This window comes from Siphateles boraxobius, unplaced genomic scaffold (assembly GCF_051911475.1).
Source record: "Siphateles boraxobius isolate OS27281-9 unplaced genomic scaffold, OSU_SipBor_1 37, whole genome shotgun sequence".
In the NCBI taxonomy this organism is placed as follows: domain Eukaryota; kingdom Metazoa; phylum Chordata; class Actinopteri; order Cypriniformes; family Leuciscidae; genus Siphateles; species Siphateles boraxobius.
Genome location: NW_027508997.1, coordinates 3,100,364 through 3,120,282, shown reverse-complemented (window position 1 = coordinate 3,120,282; position 19,919 = coordinate 3,100,364). Strand labels below are relative to the sequence as shown.

The window sequence follows — 19,919 nt, the reverse complement described above, 5'->3', positions numbered from 1 at the left end:
CATTCCCCTTATATTATAAAGTGTCTCAAAATAAGCCATTCACTTTTCCTATACATTATGTTGTCACAATGTAACAATCCCATCCGCGACTGATGGAATCTGTCCTGTTAGCTCAGATCCTTCCCTGAGTGAGCTTTACACACTACACAATGGCTGCATCCGTAATCACATACTTCCTTACTATATAGTAGGCGAAAAAAGTGTGTGACAAAAGTAGTATGTCCGAATTCACAGTACTCATACATTTATTTATTTACGGATTTAATTTAGGCTTTTATTTACATTAAACATTGATCAGCAAATGTACAGAAAATTTAAATTTGGTAAATAGAAGTTCAAGCTTGCGTGATTGATGTGTGAGAACCAATAAGGTCGTTCTCATGTGTTACACAGCATGTTCAAGTCTCCTCAAGAATCAAATGAGGTTTGTTCTCGCCAGTCAAGCAAAGATGGTTAAGCTCTATGCATGTTCGCTGATCAATGCTTAGTTATAAGTAAATAAAAGCCTAAATTAAATCTGTTCATCATATAAAGCAATTGTGCATCTTCAGAAGACTTGGATGAAACCGCTCGATTCATATGGATTTATTTTTTGATCTCTTTATGAATGTTATGAACCATCAAAGTTTTGAGTGAATAGACTTTCAATGGAGGGACAGAAATCCCTTAGAAATCATTAAAAATAACTTCATTTGTCTTTCGAAGATGAACGAAAGGCTTATTGGTTTGGATTTTCACAGGAGAGTGAGAAGATAACATTTTTAATTTTTGGGTGAACTAACCTTTTAAAGGTTTTTACAATGATGATTTTTGATCTCTGTTTTTATCACATAAATAAGAAACTAATCAACGGTCAGAAAAAAAAAAGTTTAGAAATAAATTCAGTTTATCAAAATCAGTTCAATTATATCTGAACAAGCCCCTCTCTAAAAATCTTCAGAATACAGATAGGAACAAAAAAAGATACATCAATAGAGAATTGTCTCAGTACGATCTTAACAGTTGAGTGAAACACAGAGGCCTGATAAAATACTGTGTTTCTATTGATTTATAACACACAACACAAATGATGCCATCCTGCTCTCTCGTTTGTAATTAGAATCAATCAACTTCTTGACGAAAAGACATTCAGATCTGTGGTTTGTGATAAGAACAATGTTTTCTTAAATTTCAGATGAAAGAACTATGGTAACACTTTACAATAAGGTTTCATTAGTTAACATGAACTGAGAATGAACATTACTTCTACAGCATTCATTAATCTTAGTAGTTAATTTACTAATTCATTATTAAAATCAAACGTTATTTTTGTTGACATTAGTTAATGCACTGTGAACTAACATGACAACAATGAACGCCAGTATTTTTATGTTAGTTAACATGTAAACTAATGAACCTTATTGTAAAATGCTACCAGAATTATGAAAAGGGGGATAAAAAGAACAAAATCTAATCAGTTACACATTTCATTTTGTGATAACTTTGCTTTCACATCATTGTTTGCATAATTTATTCCAGGTTTATTTAATATCAGATTTATATTTTCCAAATGATTGTCTCTTTTTTTAAAGATTTTCTTTGGTCTCTCTCAGCTCTCACACTCTCCCTCCCTTTGGTGCACCATCTTAACGCCTCTGTGATGACTAAAAAACACCAGTCCACAGCAGAACATCTCACTTCAGTCGAGGAACCAGACCGAGTGTGGAGCTCAGACGCCCACGGGCAATTACACAACCTCCAACTCACAACAACACACATGCACAATCATGAGGACACGTGTAAAATTAACAACCAATTTATGAAAACATCACTGCATGTTCCACTGCTTCAACGGCAAAAGAAATAAGACAATCAGACTACAACAGAAATAAGGGACACGTACTTTCATGCTATTCAGAAAAGTGTTATTGTTAACTAATGGTGCATTCAAGTCCTCCTGTGAAGTTCGTATTTACGAGTTGAGAAGTCGTGTTTGCGACATTTGGTATGTTCAAGTCAATTTCGTCTGAGCAAGATACTTAATTAACTACATCAAAATACAGCAAGGTTTTTAAACTACTTCTAGAAAATGTAAAACAAAGAATACGCATCAACTTTGTACACACACACAAATAATTTAAATAGAAGAGAAATTGGACTTTTCTTCAACCATTTTCCAGTATGGTTCAGAGTTTTAATACCATATTTCCAAATAAGTTTTTACTTTTACAGAAGCTACACTATCAGAGTCACTATGACTTTGTTTTTAAAAGAAGTCTCACCAAGGCTAAATTTATTTGATTAAAAAATAATGAATTGTATTATTGTGAAATATTACTACAATTTTAAATAACTTTTCTAATTTAATATATTTTAAAAATTTAATTTAATCCTGTGATGCAAAGTTGAGTTGTCAGCATCATTACAAGAGTCTAGTGTCACATGAACCTTCAGAAATCATTCATTAATCCTTATGATTATCATCAATGCTGATTTTTTGTGAAAACTTTCAATGCTTTGAAATTTGAAATAAAAATTGTTTGTAGCATTTTAAAAGTCAATTTTGATCACTTTAACGCATCCTTGCTGATTTCTTTAAAAGAGAAATCTTACTCACACAAAATTTTTGAACGGTAGAGTACCTTACCTCAAATTTCATATATATATATATATATATATATATATATATATATATATATATATATAAACATCATTGTTACAACACGCACCATAGAGGGTTAGGAGGAAGAGAAAATGAAAAGGATGCTGATAATTAGAGCAAAAACATAAAAAGAGCCAAAGAGACGGCCTGGTTTTGCCGATCTGTCATTATTGTGGTGCGTGAGTCACAGTCGTGTGTTGGCTGAGGACCAGCAGGCCACAGAGAGAGGATATACTCTGAATCCCAATCAATGGTCGCTGTGGAAAAACTAATGGTGGTTGCGGCGAGCAGATTCCAGCTAAAATTAGAGACGCGGCTCGACTTGTGTATCTCGGAACGAGCACTGATTAGCATTATCATTTGAATTCTTCTGATCATACCATTCCCAGATCTCCCTCCAGCCTTAAATTTCACATTTATCACTCATACTGTATGTACATCTACTCCTCTCATTCAGACTGACATCAGGCTGTTTGTGTCTGTGCCTGTTTTCCAGTCTTTTATCACCCATCTCATACCATTTTAAGGTCCCTCCAGTCTGTCACTTCACTGTCAGCCCACCAAAATGTCCATCTGTCCTTCCCCCTCATATCCTCTTCCTCCTCCCTTCATGTTGGCTGTTGTGAAGACCGATTATGAAATCCAAACTGTTCACCCCCATAACACTGTCCTAACCAGGCGCAACGGCATAAAGCAACAAGCAATATAAGTTGATTGTTTTTTAATTCTGTGTCATTCCACTGGGTAATTCCATTTATACTACTATCCCAGAGTTCCAACTAAAGGAGCATAATTTAGGCACGGTCACATTTACCATTCCTCTGCAAATTTTCACAGACAAAATCCAGTAATTTCAATAAGAATCCACATGATTGGGAATTTCCAGAGAGGGTGAAAGATCCACGCAGATTTGGCAATGGATTCAGATGACCATGCCAATTTGCTGCATTGACCAACAGACTGAGACACTGAGCCGTGCCTCACACAATTGAGCTTTTTTTACATTTCACAAATGTGAACACATATGTACAGAGACATTTGAATTGGGAATCGTTTCCAGTTCCTTAATCAAAAATAATATTAATAATTATAATAAATCAGTTCATTCATTTTGAGTTTGACATGATGAAAGTATAATGACTTGATTCAGAAAGTAAGTCAAGAGCCACACCAAACTATTCAGTGAGTCAAACTGATTTAAACATCTCATCATGAGACTAATTCACTAGTCCTTCTGGTTTGTTAAAAATCATTAGTTTATGAATCAGACTACAATGGTCGTGCTGTATGATTGTTGTTGCATGCAATCCACAAGAGCAATCCAAAATGTATTTATTTATAGTTTTTGTTGGTGTCCAATTTTTTCCAACTTACTCTAAAAAAACAAAAAACTGTGGCACTATAGATTTAGCAATACGGAATTAATCTATAACAGTCACAGAGCATTTTAAGATTTTGTATGGGCCAAATAAGTGGAAGAATACAGATATTACAGGACTAGTTCAAAAAAGAAGAAAAGAAAAAAAGTCATCATTTACTCACACACAAGAACCAATGAGGTTTCGCCAATCAAGTATGTTTGTGCATGCGCTTACCATATTTGATGTGCTCCGTATGTGCATTGATCAATGTTTTTATGTGAATAAAAGTCTAAATTAAATGTGTTCATCATCTCATCCATATGAATGGAGTGGTTTAGTCCAAATTTTCTGAAGAGACTCATTCAGAAATCGATTCGGAAATATTGGACTAAACCGCTCAATTCATATGGATTAGTTTTACGATCTCTTTATGAACTTTTTGAAGCATCAAAGTGGTAGTTGCGTAGCTGTCTATGGAGGGCTAGAAAGCTCTAAAAATTTGATCAAAAATATCTTCATTTGTGTTCAGAAGATGAACGAAAGTCTTACGAGTTTGGAACGACCTGAAGGTAAGTAAATGATGACAGGATCCTCATTTTTGGGTGAACTAACGCTGTAAGGGAACATATATCTTAACATATAGAACACAAGTTGCCCATGCTATATTAATTGCATTAACAAATTACAGCATTTGCTCGCTCCACATTCCCACACAGCTTTGTACATATTTAGAAATAAACCTTTTCAAACACAAGGTTGCAAATGCACAAGTGTGTTTTCTGTCGAGAGCAGCTTGAGTGGCGGCGCAGCCTGCAGTAGGTGGGCAGAGTATTGCAGCACAGCTGGTGTACTTCAGTATTTGTGCTCAAGAGTGCGAAGGTTACTGCTGGAGGAGCTTCTGTTTGAAAAGACACCTCATGATGATGGGTGACTGAGAACACCAGCTGAAAGGATGTTCAATTTCCACTACACAAGCCTCCGATAAACGCTCTGGATATAAGATCAGCTCTGCAATCTGCATTCAGTTTAAAATTTGAGTTGAAAGCCGACATTACCTATATATACATATGGAACTGCGCCACGACCAAACACAAAACTAACCAAGTAGGCAATACACAGTATCACACAGACAAAAACAATTTCCCAGAGTCATGAACAAACAGAGAACGTGAACTTCCTGAAGGTAAATTACACAACACTAGCAGCATTGAGGAAGAAAAAAACTAAATCATGATGACACAGTTTTACATTCAATACATACAGTATAACACATGCACATTTCAATATTAAATGTGAACCTCACCTTTTGAAGGCTTGTTGGATTCAGCTGGGTTTTATCAATCATTTTTATAGCCACCTAAGGAGGAAAAGTGGAAAATGAGAACCTAAACTATATACACTACCTTTAAGAAGGATAAGTGTCTGTTTAATTTTTTTTTAAAAAGGATATTGAAAGTATCTTGTTCACCAAGGCTGAATTTATTTGATTAAAAAATACGTTGAAAACATTTATATTGTAAAACATTACTATTTAAAATCTTATATTTTAAAATGTAATTTATTCCTGCGATGCAAAGCTGAATTTTCAGCATCATTACTCCAGTCTTCAGTGTCACATGATCCTTCAGAAATCATTCTAATATCCTGATATGATGCTAATATTTCTTATCATCAAAGTTGAAAACAGTTTTGCTGCTTACATTTTTTTGTGAAAACAGTGAAACCTTTTTTTCAGATGAATAGAAAGTACAAGCTAACAGCATTCATTTGAAACTAAAAAAAAATTGTAACATTATTATAAATGTCTGTATACGTGTTGTAATTCAAAAAATTCCAAAAGGAAACATGAGAGCAGAAAAGCTAACATGTCCGTCTCTGGAAAACTCCCATACCCCACAGATCAGGAAACACACTCATGACTTCTGACTCCTCACCTCGCTTCCTGTGAGGATATGGCGAGCTAGTTTGACCTTGGCGAAGTTGCCCTTTCCAATGGTTTTTAGCAGCCGGTAATTTCCAACAAGAGGGTGCACATCATCCAATCCTGAGCTAGAATTCCGGTTTCGACCACTTGACCTCACAGATCGAGAGGTCACCTCCCCTCGGCCATGGCCATTTGTTGTATGCTGTTAGAATTCAAAAGACATGTAAATTACAAACAACAACAACAACAACAACAACAACAACAACAACAACAACAACAACAACGATATAAAACTTAATAATTTCAGTCTTGCTCATTTTATCCCAGCATTTGCCCTTCAAGAATTTACAATTTCCGACAGTCATACAAAGACCAGGTATTTGGCAACAGACACAAAATGTCCCAGTCAGAGCAGAAATCACTAATATTGACTCCACCCATGCAGTGTCAGAGAGCTCTAATAGCACAGTCGAAACCATCATCACCACAAGTGATTGTCACTGTTACAAAATGATATCATGAGTCATCTGCATTTACCCTTTACTACTTTCTCAAAGACGTCAAAGATGTTTAACAAAAAGTTAATCGAAGTCTGAAATTAAAATCACAATACAAGTCAATTCCATTACTCTAACATTTCTCAAGGTCTCTTGTAACCTTGTGACAGGACCTTTGTGCAACATACACCAGGCTACAAATAAACTAATTGTTCCATTCAGAGGTCACGAGTGCAACAGGATGATGTTTAGTAAGTCAGTGATTCTCATGTGGTACTAACACCTCTGTATGTAAGGGTACGCTGACACTGCGCTATACAATGTTCCCACTAAATCCTGCATATTGTCCCTGACGCCCGACCTGACTGTTATCCACAAAGCTCTGCCTAACAGATATAAAATCCACCAACACTAACACTTGATAATAAACATAATATAACATAGCCATAGAAATGATACAACCCCCCTGCAATAAAACGCACAGAATGATCTTGAATAAAGGTCACTTACGCTTAAGCTTGCACGATGTCTCATATTAGATTGCGATCCTCTCATTTTTTTGTTTGCAAGTTAAATGGCATTGAACCAAACAGCCCAGTCTTTTCTATTAGAAGAACTCATCAATACTTTCCCATCCAGCAACACTGACGAGCTGCATCACTGCTGGAGTCTTTTTGACACCGCGCGTGTGTTTGCGTTAGAGATTTTGGGGCAGGTGGGGCTGAGTGGATAGGTGTCTGAAACCTCATTTGACTTAATTTTCAAAAGTGAGCAAGAGTTGTGCATTCAAATATGTACATTCTGGTAAGACATTATGGATTATGTATTGACATATTTATAAAGAATAACATTCACTCAGATATTGACCACACCACAGCATCTACAGAATCCTTTAACTTAACAGTGTGCACACAATAGTCTCAATTCATAAAAAGACCAATTCATACATGTTTTAATTATCTGTCTGTCGGTTGTTCTAGCTATCTAAATAACACATCAATAAGAATGATAGACAGACACCGAAAAGAAGATGGAGACAGAACAACAAACTGAACGACAGACATAGAAAACCAAATTGAATGGCAGACTGAATGAGAAAAAGATTGATAGAAAGGTAGAAAGACAGAATAATTGAATGACAAACAGACAGCATAGTTTAGGGTATGCAGTGGAAAAGTCAAAGACCGTAACTTAATGCTCATTATTTACAGGCATCTTTAAGGGGGACCTGCATAAGCGAGCGTGCTCATGTCACCTTCCCTCACTGCTGACGTATGAGCAGTAACCTATAGGACAGACTGACGCCAATGCGGAATATCAGCAAACATCAAACGTGCAAACCCACGCACGATCACTCACTAATATGCAGGACTTTAACTAATCAAGCATATGTTGGACATTATGCATAAAAGCAGCCAAAGTACCTATGCCCCGGACCCCATGCGTCACTTCAGCCTGGTGCCCCATCTGTCCAAAGACTGGCACGATGCTGCTAATCCGTTTAAAGCACACAAAACACGGTATGGAATGCGACACTGCCCTTAATTCTTTAGGAAATGAGCTGAATGGTTTTAGACGGCAGCATCGGTTTGACTAAAATCGCTGTCTACGTAACTTGGCTGCTCACTAGATGTTGAGACACAGCCATACATTGCGACAAGACCAAATAATACACTAATAAGTGAATAATCAACACAGAACTTGTTGAGTTCACAACAGTTATGGTTTGCCATTAATCAATTACTACAACATAAACAGGCTACTTACGTTTTCAGCCTTCCGTTCGTTGACGGTTGGCAAGGGGGCTCTTGTTGTTGACATACTAGTGTTGATGAAAAGCTGCTTTCCCGGAATTACAATTTAAGCAGCAGGTTTTGCAGTGCAACGAATAGGAAATATATTTGACCGATTACAAGCTTGGTCAATAGCATTGAATTGCTTCTATAGCTGGTAACAAAGTTGTTAAAAGTTTTGAAGAAATATTCCAGACGCTCGCGGACGTTACTGCGATTTATTACCGAGTGCACGCCATCTAAAAGATCCCTGAATAGCGAACGAGACCGGTTAAGTTGTGCACTGCTAAAAGCATAATACTTTCAGTCCTGGCGTCACTGTCTGCTTCATATTTCGGATGTCCGGTTCAGGTAAGAATTGAAAAAATTGCACTTCACGGGGCCTCCTCTTCGATCTCCCCCCAAAGACAAACTGCTCATCGAACGGTCCTTCAAACGGACTGTCCGGTATATTCAGTGGTAGCGGCAGCAGCGGGGTAAAGCGGGTGATCACAGGCGTCGGGGCCGTGGGGAAGTCACGCTCGTTGTAGGTTCCATTCCACCCGAACAGCCGCGTCTGTCGGTCTGTCGCCTCTGGTTTAAAGCGAGATCCAAGATGGCTGCTCAACAGCGCAGGAGTTTCGAGCCGAGCCCTGAGCGAGACAGAGGAAGTGAGGAAACAGACGGATCCCCGTGCTCATTGGAGAGCGCCGCATCCCTCAGGGAACTGTAGGTGTTCATATGGAAAAAAGGGGAAACCTTCGTCATACCATAACAACTGTGACACACCCTGTTCAATTGAATTGTCATTTCATCATATATCGTTTGACCGGTTTGGCAGAATGAAGACAAAGGTTTTCAATTAATTGGTCAGTGTGCTTTACTCAAAGATGCTAGTTTGAGAAATGTCATTAAAAGTATTGTATATGTGCGTGAGATGGAAACTAGATTTATTAGTTTTTGGGAAACAGCTGTTTTGTTCTACATGGGACTGGTCGCCCCCTTGTGGGCAGCGCCATATTGATATGACCAGGTATCTAAAAAAAAAAAAAGCAAACCAAACAATGTAACAATAAAACAAAAACAAAAAATTATTTGTCTTAAATTGTTTGTCTCAAGGAATAGATTCCTTATGATATTAACCTTTTAAGGTTATAACGTTATTTATAAGGATATTAAATTGGATATAGGCTATCTTAGGAAACACTATAGAGGATGCTGTGTGAAAGATTAACCCTGCTTTCCAATTAACTCAACAGGGGCCTTGCTAAGTATTTCCTTAAAAATCTGTTCTGTCTCTCTCTCTCTTGCACAAACACAAAACATTAAAAATGAAATTGATCAACATGACTAAAATGAATGTATTTAATGTGTTCTGAGCATGTTCTTCCACCTGAGTCATGAGTTTACAGCAGGTTCTCAACCAGCCATTCAGCTTCCAAGAGGGCTTCAAGATCATTTAAAAAAAATACTTATCATTTTATAATTTATGTCAGAATAAAAAAAAAAAATATGTAGGCTATAACAATAATTTCATGTTAATGTAAAAATGCTAAATAAAATTGTTTTGGTTGTTTGTTTGTTTTTTGGATAGTGTGAATAATGCTTATCTATTTAGCCTAAAAACTTCACATGTAACTGGAACATGAATTCACATTGGAAAAACAAGCAAATAAACAAAAAAGCATTTCAAAACACCACTGCATTGTGTCAATATGCCTTATACTGTATGAATCGAATTTGCATATATTGCATATGAGATGTAACATTTTCCTGGCTGCATTTGACATTTTAATTAAATGCCAAATGTAAACATCAAAGAAAGAGGGGCTCCTACAATGGTGGACCTAGGAGGAAAGGGGGAGTGCCCAGACCCCTAAAAAATGGTGGACCTTGGAGTAAACAAGAAAGGGCTGAGAACCACCTATTTACAGCCTTATGTCAGTTTAGAGGTGAATCATCAGTTATGCCCTGATGTATTCTGCCATCTAGTGGCCATTTTAGACTTGACATTCAACCAGAACTATTACCGGTATGTCCCTCAATTGACAATGGCAGCAATTTCAGATGTTACTACTACACAACATATCTCAATAGATGTCCTAAGAACAGCCATCCACTGAATCTGGGGAGCAGCCAGGTTTTTTTTAGCCAATCAGAAATACTCTGACTAAGAGTTATGCATATTCTGGATACTTTTTTTTTTTGGGAAGGTAGGGTTTTGGTGAGAAGGAATGTGGTTGAAACTAGTGATGAATCAAGTTATGCTATTTAGTTAAGAAATCAAAATAGTCCATATAATGTACAGCAAAAACCTTTATTTTATGATTTCAAGAAAAAAAATAATCAGATGTACAGTATAAGAGAACCCATGAATCAAAGTCAAGCTCACAATACAACAAAATTGCTCAAAACCGACAATAAAGCTCAAAAGTTCTTATTACTTTAGCAGCAAGTCAATGAAAGAGCTATATTAAAACCATTCTTGCAAATCAAATATAACCAAGGAGAAAGTGAGACAAAACAAGACTGGGGCTAAACAGGAGGCCACTGTGATCCATTTGATCATTACAACAGGAAGCAGCAAGGTTCCAGGATTGCAGCTGCAGTTTCACTTATTTCTTTAAATGGCATCTATATCAAGGTCATCATCCTCTTCTGCTTTTTTTGGCTGAATGGTCTCCACCTTCAGCTCTCGTGCAGAGGGAGAGTACTCAACCTGAAGACCAAAGAGAGTTCAAATGAGAAAGACGAAGAATCTGAATATTACACAAGCCTTTTTCAACCTTTCTCTAATTCTAGCCCAAAGACTAATGTAATTACACTAATTACAGTCCCAAGGCTCCTGCTAACAGTTAAAATATAACGCCGTTTCTCTAATTTACTACAAATTAAGAGTTTGTGTTTGCGATTAAATGAAAATGTGCATGTGATTATATATAGCAGAATAGGATAGATTTTTTTCATCCCATGGTGGAAACAAGCTTCCATAGGTTCAAGTGTTAATAAAACCACTAAACTACATTCTTGAGAAATGGCTGAAGCCTGAGATACAACTAATTCTTCCAAAGACTGGAAAAAAATTATGCAGCTATAGCTGGATAAAGGGACTTTTGTCCAATCTGCTCATAAATAAATTGAGCTAATCCAAGGGTCTCAAACTGGTAAATATATATATATATATATAGGTGATGAAATTACCTCAACATTTTCATCATCATCTTCCTCTGCTTCACTCCCCTCACTCTCCTCCTCTGCCTCCTTCAGCCATTTGACAAAGGGAGCCGCCTTGGCATGGATCTCCTTGGCCAGCTCCTTGGAAACATACTTCTTCGATACCTTAAAAATAAAGACATATTAATCAAGATTCAGTTCAAACAACTTGATCTTATAAAATGCTCTATCAATCTAAGTTGTATGTAAAATTAGGAGACGCACACCTTCTCTGCCCATGCGAGAATGACATCCTCCTCCAATAGGTCGGCATCATAGAGATCTTTGAGAATGACGGCCACTCGTGGCAGCAGCTGACTTTGATAAAGCTTCACCAGACACTCAAAACCTCCCAGCAGATACTTCTGAGCTTTCTTATCATTGAGGCAGAACTGCAAGAAAGGAGAATCTGTCACTCTCAGCACTGTGATTGTGGTAAAACTATGTACATTTAATCAAACATAAGCACTTTGTTCGTAATCTTTCGCAGACACAAGTATGCTGAGGTAGATGAACTGTTTTGCACCAGTAGTTTTAAACAGCTTCATCTTCATTATCTCAGCAGCAAGTGAAAATTGGTAGATATCAAAGCTGCTGATTCAAAAGTGTAAATTAAATTGCTAGTCAAGACTTATTTTTAGCATGGCTTTACACCATCATCTCAGCTTGTAGGCAGGTCTCAGTGTCCTACTACAAATATTCATCTATCACTAGGCCCAGGTGGAAACTTTTATTTGCATTTTAGGTGCTAATTTTGGGGCAAAATCTGTCAAATTCTGGGTGTAAAATGTATTAAAATGGATCTGAGTGTAACTACACTCAGCTCAAGGCAAAGATTTACAGGGGTGTTCCAATTAGTCTTGTACATGCAGATCCTATGCATCCCATCTATCAGATATAAAATTAGAACTGGTGTTTTCTGAAAAAGTACCCGCAGGAAGTGACGTTTGTATTTCTTGATTTGGTCTCTAATGTTCTCATCAAAGAGCAGTTCACTCAAGATGAGCGGTCCCATGGCTCTCACATCCAGCCTTTCTGCTTCAGCCAGAATCTCCTTATCGGCAGAGCCAATTGCTCCACTCTCTTTCTTTTGCTGAGTAGAAAAAGAGAGAGATGTTTGAGTCCTAGTAGCATTAATAGATCTTTGGTCATTTAAACCTTCATGTTAATTTAAATCTAATTTACAGACCTATGGTAAACTACCATTGAAAAGTTTGGAGTCAGTAAAATGTTTTGTACAAGAAATTACAAAAATACAAAACACTTATTCAACTAGGACTCAACACACTGATCTAAAGTGACAATAAAGAAATTTATAATGCTACAAAATATTTCTATTTCAAATAAATGCTATTCATTTGTACTTTCTATTCATCAAAGAATGCTGAATGCACACTTTAAATAAAAATATTAAACAGCAGAACTGTTTTCAGCATTAATGAGAAATGTCTCTTGAGCAGCAAATCAGCATTTTTGAATGATTTCTGAAGGATCACGTGACACTGAAGACTGAAGTAATGATGCTAAAAATTCACCTTTACCATCACAGGAATTCATATTACATTTTAAAATAGAAAATATATTTAAATATTCAACAATATTGCCATTTTTACTGTATTTTAAGTCAAGTGCGTGCAGCCTTAGTGACCATCTTTTTAAAAACATACCGACCCCAAACTTTTGAACAGTGGTGTAACTTCACCAGGTGCAAGGGCATCATAAGAAAATGTTTTTACACTGGAAACCAAGAGTGGTATTATTTACTTTGACAAAGTTGTAGAACATGTTGACCCTCTCTTCCAGGGTTTTTTCCAGGTCCTCACTGAGGGTCAGGTTCTTAGCATGGTCACTGATCTCCTCCATACGCCGACGCTGGGCCTCCTCTGTGGTTTCCTCTGCCCAGTCATCGTCATCTTCCTCACCATCCTACACAATCCCCACAAACATACACTTCAATGTACTGGTAACAAATTACAGTAAATAATGTTCATGGGTATCTCTTACCACAGCATCTGGTGCATCTATGTCGTTATGGTTTCCAGCCTCACCACTCCCAGAGCCATTCTCCTTATCCTTCTTTCTGTTTTTCTTCTCTTTCTCCTTCTTCTCTTTCACACAACTGCTATCACTCTCTGCATTTCGAAACAGATTAGTTCTTAAAAATTGTGTTTATAAAGCTTATGTGAAAAGTTAAAATTAGAAATTTAGACAGCAAACATAAAGCATACATTTCTGATACTAAATATAGTAAATAACAGAAGTAGATGCATTTTAACAGTCCACAACTCACCAGGTGGGTTTTTGAGGATGAATGTGCACAGTTTGTGCCGAGTGTCCAGCATTCCCTGATTACCGCAAGCCTTGCAAGAGCTTCCGATGGTCTGCTTCTTTGGGTTAACGTGCTGCAAATTAAACATCAGATACTATAAGGACCATTTCTGAAAATAAAAGGATTTCTGAATTGTTGAACACAAAGGTTTCTATTTTCAAAAACCATGTGAGGATTGGATTGCAGTATTTTTTAATAACATCTGATGTGGAAGTATGGAAGAAACTTGCTATTACAAGGAAGTGCAATGGTTTATTCGAAATGGCGTTAAGTGTTCATGACATTAGATAAATCAGTAGTTTATCTTAGGCTTCTAAAACAAATACATATACAGTTTTAATGCAAATAATTGTGTAAATTAAAATGTGATTAGTGCCAAGTTAGCTAAAACGGCCATAATATATATAAAATTAATGTATACCACTCCCATATACAGCAGACATTTGCAGACTTTGAGCTTATTGAAATAATGTTGCAATAAAATATAAATATTAGATGAAAAACTTTTTTAAAAAAAACAAGGAAATAAAAGGCTTAAGTAGAAATAAATAAAACGTTAAAGTACTAAAATTACTAAAACTGAAATAAGAAAAATAAATTGGCACATTAAATTATGAATAACTACTAAAAGTACACAAACACACATGTATATATATATATATAAAATCACAAAATAACTAATGCTTTCACAACCGTTGATATCTTTTCCACAATTGTGTAGGCGTTATGAAAGTCAAAGGACAAAGTTAAGAGTACAGAACACCACAAACCAACTGCCCTTGCCCAAAAAGGCAAAAACAAGTTTAAGTACACCTTTTTTTAAGTACAAGTTTAAATACACCTTTTTTTTGGAGAACAAGGTGTTCTCCAAACACTATCTGACCGACAGCAAAACGAAAAAGTAAACAGAATCTTTAATTTTTAACCATGAGTGGACAAACCTTTTCAGCAGGCAAAAACCCTGATTGTCAACTTACCAGGTCAGTCTCAGGATTGTCACACTCGGAGCACAGCACAAACTTGCGGATAAATCCATCCAGCATGTCCTGCAGTTTGTTGGCTTCGTGGGATCCGTTTACGATGTAACGGTCATTCTTAGCATCAAACTGAGTCTGCGCCCCCAACTCACAGCCAAAAAACTTAGTTGGATCTGATGAAATAACAGGATCTATTGTTTCAGAGTGAAACACTACTGAAAGAATAATGTCTATGCTATAACTACTTGTAAAAACAAACTTACAGGTTGGAGGTCTGTTCAGTGCCTTTGCAACATCAACCATGTTGACAATGACCGTCTTGATTCCATTCCCTTTGCCTTCCACCTATTAAATGAAATTGACAGTGGGAACTTTTTTTAATATTCTCCAACTGAATATCAGATTGCCTCTGTATACACCAATAATAAATTATTATTACTCTACGCAGAAATAATTAGTGAAACTATAATATTTAAACAGCATTCAGACCAAAACAAGTCTCTTGTGTACCTTGGCAATCAAACGGGGCATCTTGTAGCGGTAGAACTGGTCCGACACATTGCGGTTGACGTTGACAGACATTTTGAGTGATCTGAGGCACTATCAGCAAGATAAGAAGATCTTGAATGGGATTTTTTGGGTATCTTCTGTCTGGAGAAGAGGGGATGACATAAACAACTGCAAGTGTGCTCGGTCTTTGACATGAAAAAGATCTTGCCACAGTGGCTGCAAACTCCTTGCTCGTGGACTAGGTTTCCTCCGCTTGCTTTCCAACAGCTGCGCAACAGCTCTGAAAAGCAAAGTGAAATACACTATTATACAAAAGTTATTTCCAATCCTATAAATAATTAAATAAGTTACTTGGCATTTCACTTGATGCATTGGATTGTTCTGAAAGCCATTTTGTAGGCAGATGAGATATACAAACTAACTGGTCAATTTTTGTATATGGAAAAATTGCAGCTGTGCAGATATTTAGTACAACAGCACCATTTTCTTCTGAGCAACATTTGAATAATATAATCAATTCAGGACTTGAATCAAGACTGTGATCATAATCATTTTTATGACTATTTAGTGACTCATTTTTAGGAATTTAGGAAATAGTTTCAAAAATATATAATTTATTGTGTAGCAATCTATTTTAACTTTTCACAAACAATACTTATATTTAAAAAAAACACACATTAACTAACAATCTTACGTCTAATAATATGAAGAAAAAAAGGCTGTTATTGTTTCTTTTCACATTCAATTAATTTCATGCGTCAAAGAGCGTAAACGTAAAAGTCTTTCAGTCATACAAATCTGATTATTGGAAAAATACTTGTCAATGTCTAAGGTGGTTAGGCCACATATAATTACCTTTACAATAAATATAATAAATTACTTTTAATGTTCTCTCTGCCATCCGTTATTACAGGAAAACAAACTAAATTAAATAATTTAATAGTTTTTTGTAAATAATTGAGTAGAGTCCTTGATCAAGACCCCAGCTACCCACGTCATCGACTGCGTCAGCAGGTTAGAGAATGACTCAAGCCAAATGAACACGTGGTGAGGAAAATTTTACAGCTGTAAGTTACGTGACAGAACAAGGTTTCCAAAACCAAAAAAAGTAAAATTACGATCACGTAGTATTATGCGTGTGTCCATCGGTTACTCTCGTTTAAAGTACATTAACGTTAAGAGAATGAGAAAGTCAGTGTATAAGGATCTTTTAACATTCGTTTATAAATGATATGTACGCTACCGAGTCGCACGTATTGCACCCAAGGTCGATATACACATGGGTACCCGCTCGAGCTAAACCCAGTAACAGTTACGCTATTTTTACATCGAAATAAACACGTCGAATATCGACGAAGGCCGTGAGATCACCCTCAAATGATTTAAACACAGCAAAAACGCGTTTGCTTTGACAAACCTCAGATTGAGTCGTAAAGTTGTGTGACCGTCGCGGTGGTGCAGAGTGCGTCACGGTTAGCGCGCAGCGGAGTGCGCAAAAGCACCATGACGCCATTTTGTTCCCCTCCGTCAAGCTAGTTCACACCCATTAACTAGTTATAAAAACCACCAAAACACTCGTTTCCAAGTTATATGTACCCAAAATGCATTTACAAATGTGTAATAGATATTGACAAAGCAGTTTCTGCAAATGACCGGCCGTATACTCACCGTTTCCGTAAAATAAAGACATAAACACAACGCTAGTCGTCCACTGACGGAGTGAAGGGTTGACAGTGGAAAGCCTTGATATGTTGGGTCGTGATCCAAAGAATGTAACACGACACAACGGTACAGAGAGATAAAACCTGGGAAGTGCTGAGCGATGCAGCCCGGTCAGTCGAGGGGTATCGGATTTCCGGAGAGAAGCTGGATTAGAAAAAAACTAAGATTAGTCAAATGTAACTTGGCAACACACTTGCTGTGTGATACTTATAAAGCTAAGCAGCTCCCCGCTTTGTTATAACAAGAAAACAAACGTTTTTTCAAACGACTTATATGTTATTTATTAGACTCAAACACTACGGGTTTATGTCAGAGACGTGTTAAATTACCGGCATGTAATTTTAAAATTGGTTCATGTCACGTCTTACCTTTCCAGAACCTTCTTTGCTCCACGCAAAGGCAGAATGAGTTGTGACTGAGTGCTGATGGTGGGCGTGTACCTCGCGCGCAATCCACATAGCCCCGCCTACCGTGGCCATTCATTGGCTAAAATCCTTTCCTGTATTCAATTTCCTAACGCTGACTTGCTCCTTTTGACGTCAATCATCACTGAATCACATAATAATCAGTATTTATTTCGGTTTACGTTGCAACTCATACCCTGCAATGGAGAATTATATAGGTTATGTGAGTTAGCCTAGTTGAGGCTTTTTGCATCAAAGAAAATGCAACGTCCTTTTTAAAGAGAATTTTGAATTAAAAAAAATAGTAAGGGGAGTTCAGGCTATAGCAGTTAGGCTACTGTACCCAAATAGTCATTGCAAAACTTAAAGGATTAGTTCACCTCATGAAAATTTCCTAATAATTTACTCACCCCAATGCCTTCCAAAGTATCCATATCTTTCTTTCCTCAGTGAAAGAGAAATTAAGTTTTTTGAGGAAAACATTTCTGGATTTTTCTTTGAATAATGGACTTCAATGGCAACCACTGTTTTGAAGTCCAAATCAATGGAGTTTCAAAGGTCTTTGAAGTGTTTCAACGGACTGTGCACGATCCCAGCTGAGGAAGAGGGTCTTATCTAGCGGAACGATAGGTCATTTAAAAAAAAAAAAACGTCATCACGTTAAAAGGTCACCCTCGATGTCGCCGGCTTCGGCAGAAGTACCGCCCCACTCGATCGTGCGAAGGAGGATAGTTCAAATTGTATTGGTCGCTTTGTAAACAGTGGCGAAACTTCCGCCGGCGCCAGCGACATCAACATCGAGCTTAACCTTTCAACGTTATGACGTAGTTCCCGGCGCGTTGCAGATCAGCTCAATCTGAACAATTGTAGTTTTAAAAGTATATACAGGTCCTTCTCAAAAAATTAGCATATTGTGATAAAGTTCATTATTTTCCATAATGTAATGATAAAAATTAAACTTTCATATATTTTAGATTCATTGCACACCAACTGAAATATTTCAGGTCTTTTATTGTTTTAATACTGATGATTTTGGCATACAGCTCATGAAAACCCAAAATTCCAACGAGAAGAGGTGACCGGACCCTGAGGAAGATTGTGGAGAAGGACCGATTCCAGACCTTGGGGGACCTGCGGAAGCAGTGGACTGAGTCTGGAGTAGAAACATCCAGAGCCACCGTGCACAGGCGTGTGCAGGAAATGGGCTACAGGTGCCGCATTCCCCAGGTCAAGCCACTTTTGAACCAGAAACAGCGGCAGAAGCGCCCGACCTGGACTGTTGCTCAGTGGTCCAAAGTACTTTTTTCGGATGAAAGCAAATTTTGCATGTCATTCGGAAATCAAGGTGCCAGAGTCTGGAGGAAGACTGGGGAGAAGGAAATGCCAAAATGCCTGAAGTCCAGTGTCAAGTACCCACAGTCAGTGATGGTCTGGGGTGCCATGTCAGCTGCTGGTGTTGGTCCACTGTGTTTTATCAAGGGCAGGGTCAATGCAGCTAGCTATCAGGAGATTTTGGAGCACTTCATGCTTCCATCTGCTGAAAATCTTTATGGAGATGAAGATTTCATTTTTCAGCACGACCTGGCACCTGCTCACAGTGCCAAAACCACTGGTAAATGTTTACTGACCATGGTATTACTGTGCTCAATTGGCCTGCCAACTCTCCTGACCTTAACCCCATAGAGTATCTGTGGGAAATTGTGAAGAGAAAGTTGAGAGACGCAAGACCCAACACTCTGGATGAGCTTAAGGCCGCTATCGAAGCATCCTGGGCCTCCATAGCACCTTAGCAGTGCCACAGGCTGATTGCCTCCATGCCACGCCGCATTGAAGCAGTCATTTCTGCAAAAGGATTCCCGACCAAATATTGAGTGCATAACTGAACCTAATTATTTGGAGGTTGAGTTTTTTTGTATTAAAAACACTTCTTTTATTGGTCGGATGAAATATGCTAATTTTTTTAGATAGGAATTTGGGGTTTTCATGAGCTGTATGCCAAAATCATCAGTATTAAAACAATAAAAGACCTGAAATAATTCAGTTGGTGTGCAATGAATCTAAAGTATATGAAAGTTTAATTTTTATCATTACATTATGGAAAATAATGAACTTTATCACAATATGCTAATTTTTTGAGAAGGACCTGTATATACACTCACCTAAAGGATTATTAGGAACACCTGTTCAATTTCTCATTAATGCAATTATCTAATCAACCAATCACAGGGCAGTTGCTTCAATGCATTTAGGGGTGTGGTCCTGGTCAAGACAATCTCCTGAACTCCAAACTGAATGTCAGAATGGGAAAGAAAGGTGATTTAAGCAATTTTGATTGTGGCATGGTTGTTAGTGCCAGACGGGCCGTTCTGGGTATTTCAAAATCTGCTCAGTTACTGGGATTTTCACGCACAACCATTTCTAGGGTTTACAAAGAATGGTGTGAAAAGGGAAAAACATCCAGTGTGCGTGTCATGACTCAACGGATCACAGGAAGCAATAGCAGGTAAATAACTCTTTATTAAGGGATAAGGAAGTCCAAACAGAAAGACACGGGCGTGGAACTGGTGAC

General features: G+C 37.4%; 2 protein-coding genes across 13 annotated transcripts in view; both read right to left on the bottom strand.

Moving 5' to 3' along the window:
* The window catches only part of mark3a (MAP/microtubule affinity-regulating kinase 3a), a 31,152-nt gene extending 22,170 nt beyond the window's left edge, over positions 1 to 8,982 (bottom strand). For 5 of the 11 annotated variants that reach the window (XM_077197075.1, XM_077197077.1, XM_077197076.1 and 2 more), the window contains exons 1-3: positions 8,191 to 8,854; positions 5,937 to 6,128; positions 5,306 to 5,359 (exon numbers count right to left, since the gene is read on the bottom strand). In XM_077197075.1, the coding sequence (XP_077053190.1) occupies positions 5,306 to 5,359; positions 5,937 to 6,128; positions 8,191 to 8,244 (300 nt within the window). In that variant the 5' untranslated portion in view covers positions 8,245 to 8,854. Of the gene's footprint in view, positions 1 to 5,305; positions 5,360 to 5,936; positions 6,129 to 6,933; positions 7,114 to 8,190 lie in introns of those variants that run through there. The other 6 variants (XM_077197072.1, XM_077197071.1, XM_077197079.1 and 3 more) reach the window with 6 other exon arrangements.
* Positions 8,983 to 10,493: 1,511 nt separating this feature from the next.
* LOC143703008 (eukaryotic translation initiation factor 5-like) lies at positions 10,494 to 17,403 on the bottom strand. Of its 2 annotated transcripts, XM_077197048.1 has the most exons (12): positions 17,315 to 17,403; positions 16,893 to 17,090; positions 15,225 to 15,504; positions 14,978 to 15,059; positions 14,715 to 14,887; positions 13,699 to 13,810; positions 13,413 to 13,540; positions 13,173 to 13,334; positions 12,340 to 12,501; positions 11,636 to 11,800; positions 11,397 to 11,534; positions 10,494 to 10,914 (listed from the first exon to the last, which is right to left on the bottom strand). In XM_077197048.1, the coding sequence occupies exons 3-12, from the start codon at positions 15,294 to 15,296 to the stop codon at positions 10,819 to 10,821; spliced, it is 1,290 nt and encodes a 429-aa protein (XP_077053163.1). In that variant the 5' UTR covers positions 15,297 to 15,504; positions 16,893 to 17,090; positions 17,315 to 17,403; the 3' UTR covers positions 10,494 to 10,818. The 2 variants fall into 2 exon arrangements, with proteins under 2 accessions (XP_077053163.1, XP_077053164.1); XM_077197049.1 differs by lacking the exon at positions 17,315 to 17,403 and having other exon boundaries at positions 16,642 to 16,921.
* Between the last annotated feature and the right edge of the window lie 2,516 nt (positions 17,404 to 19,919).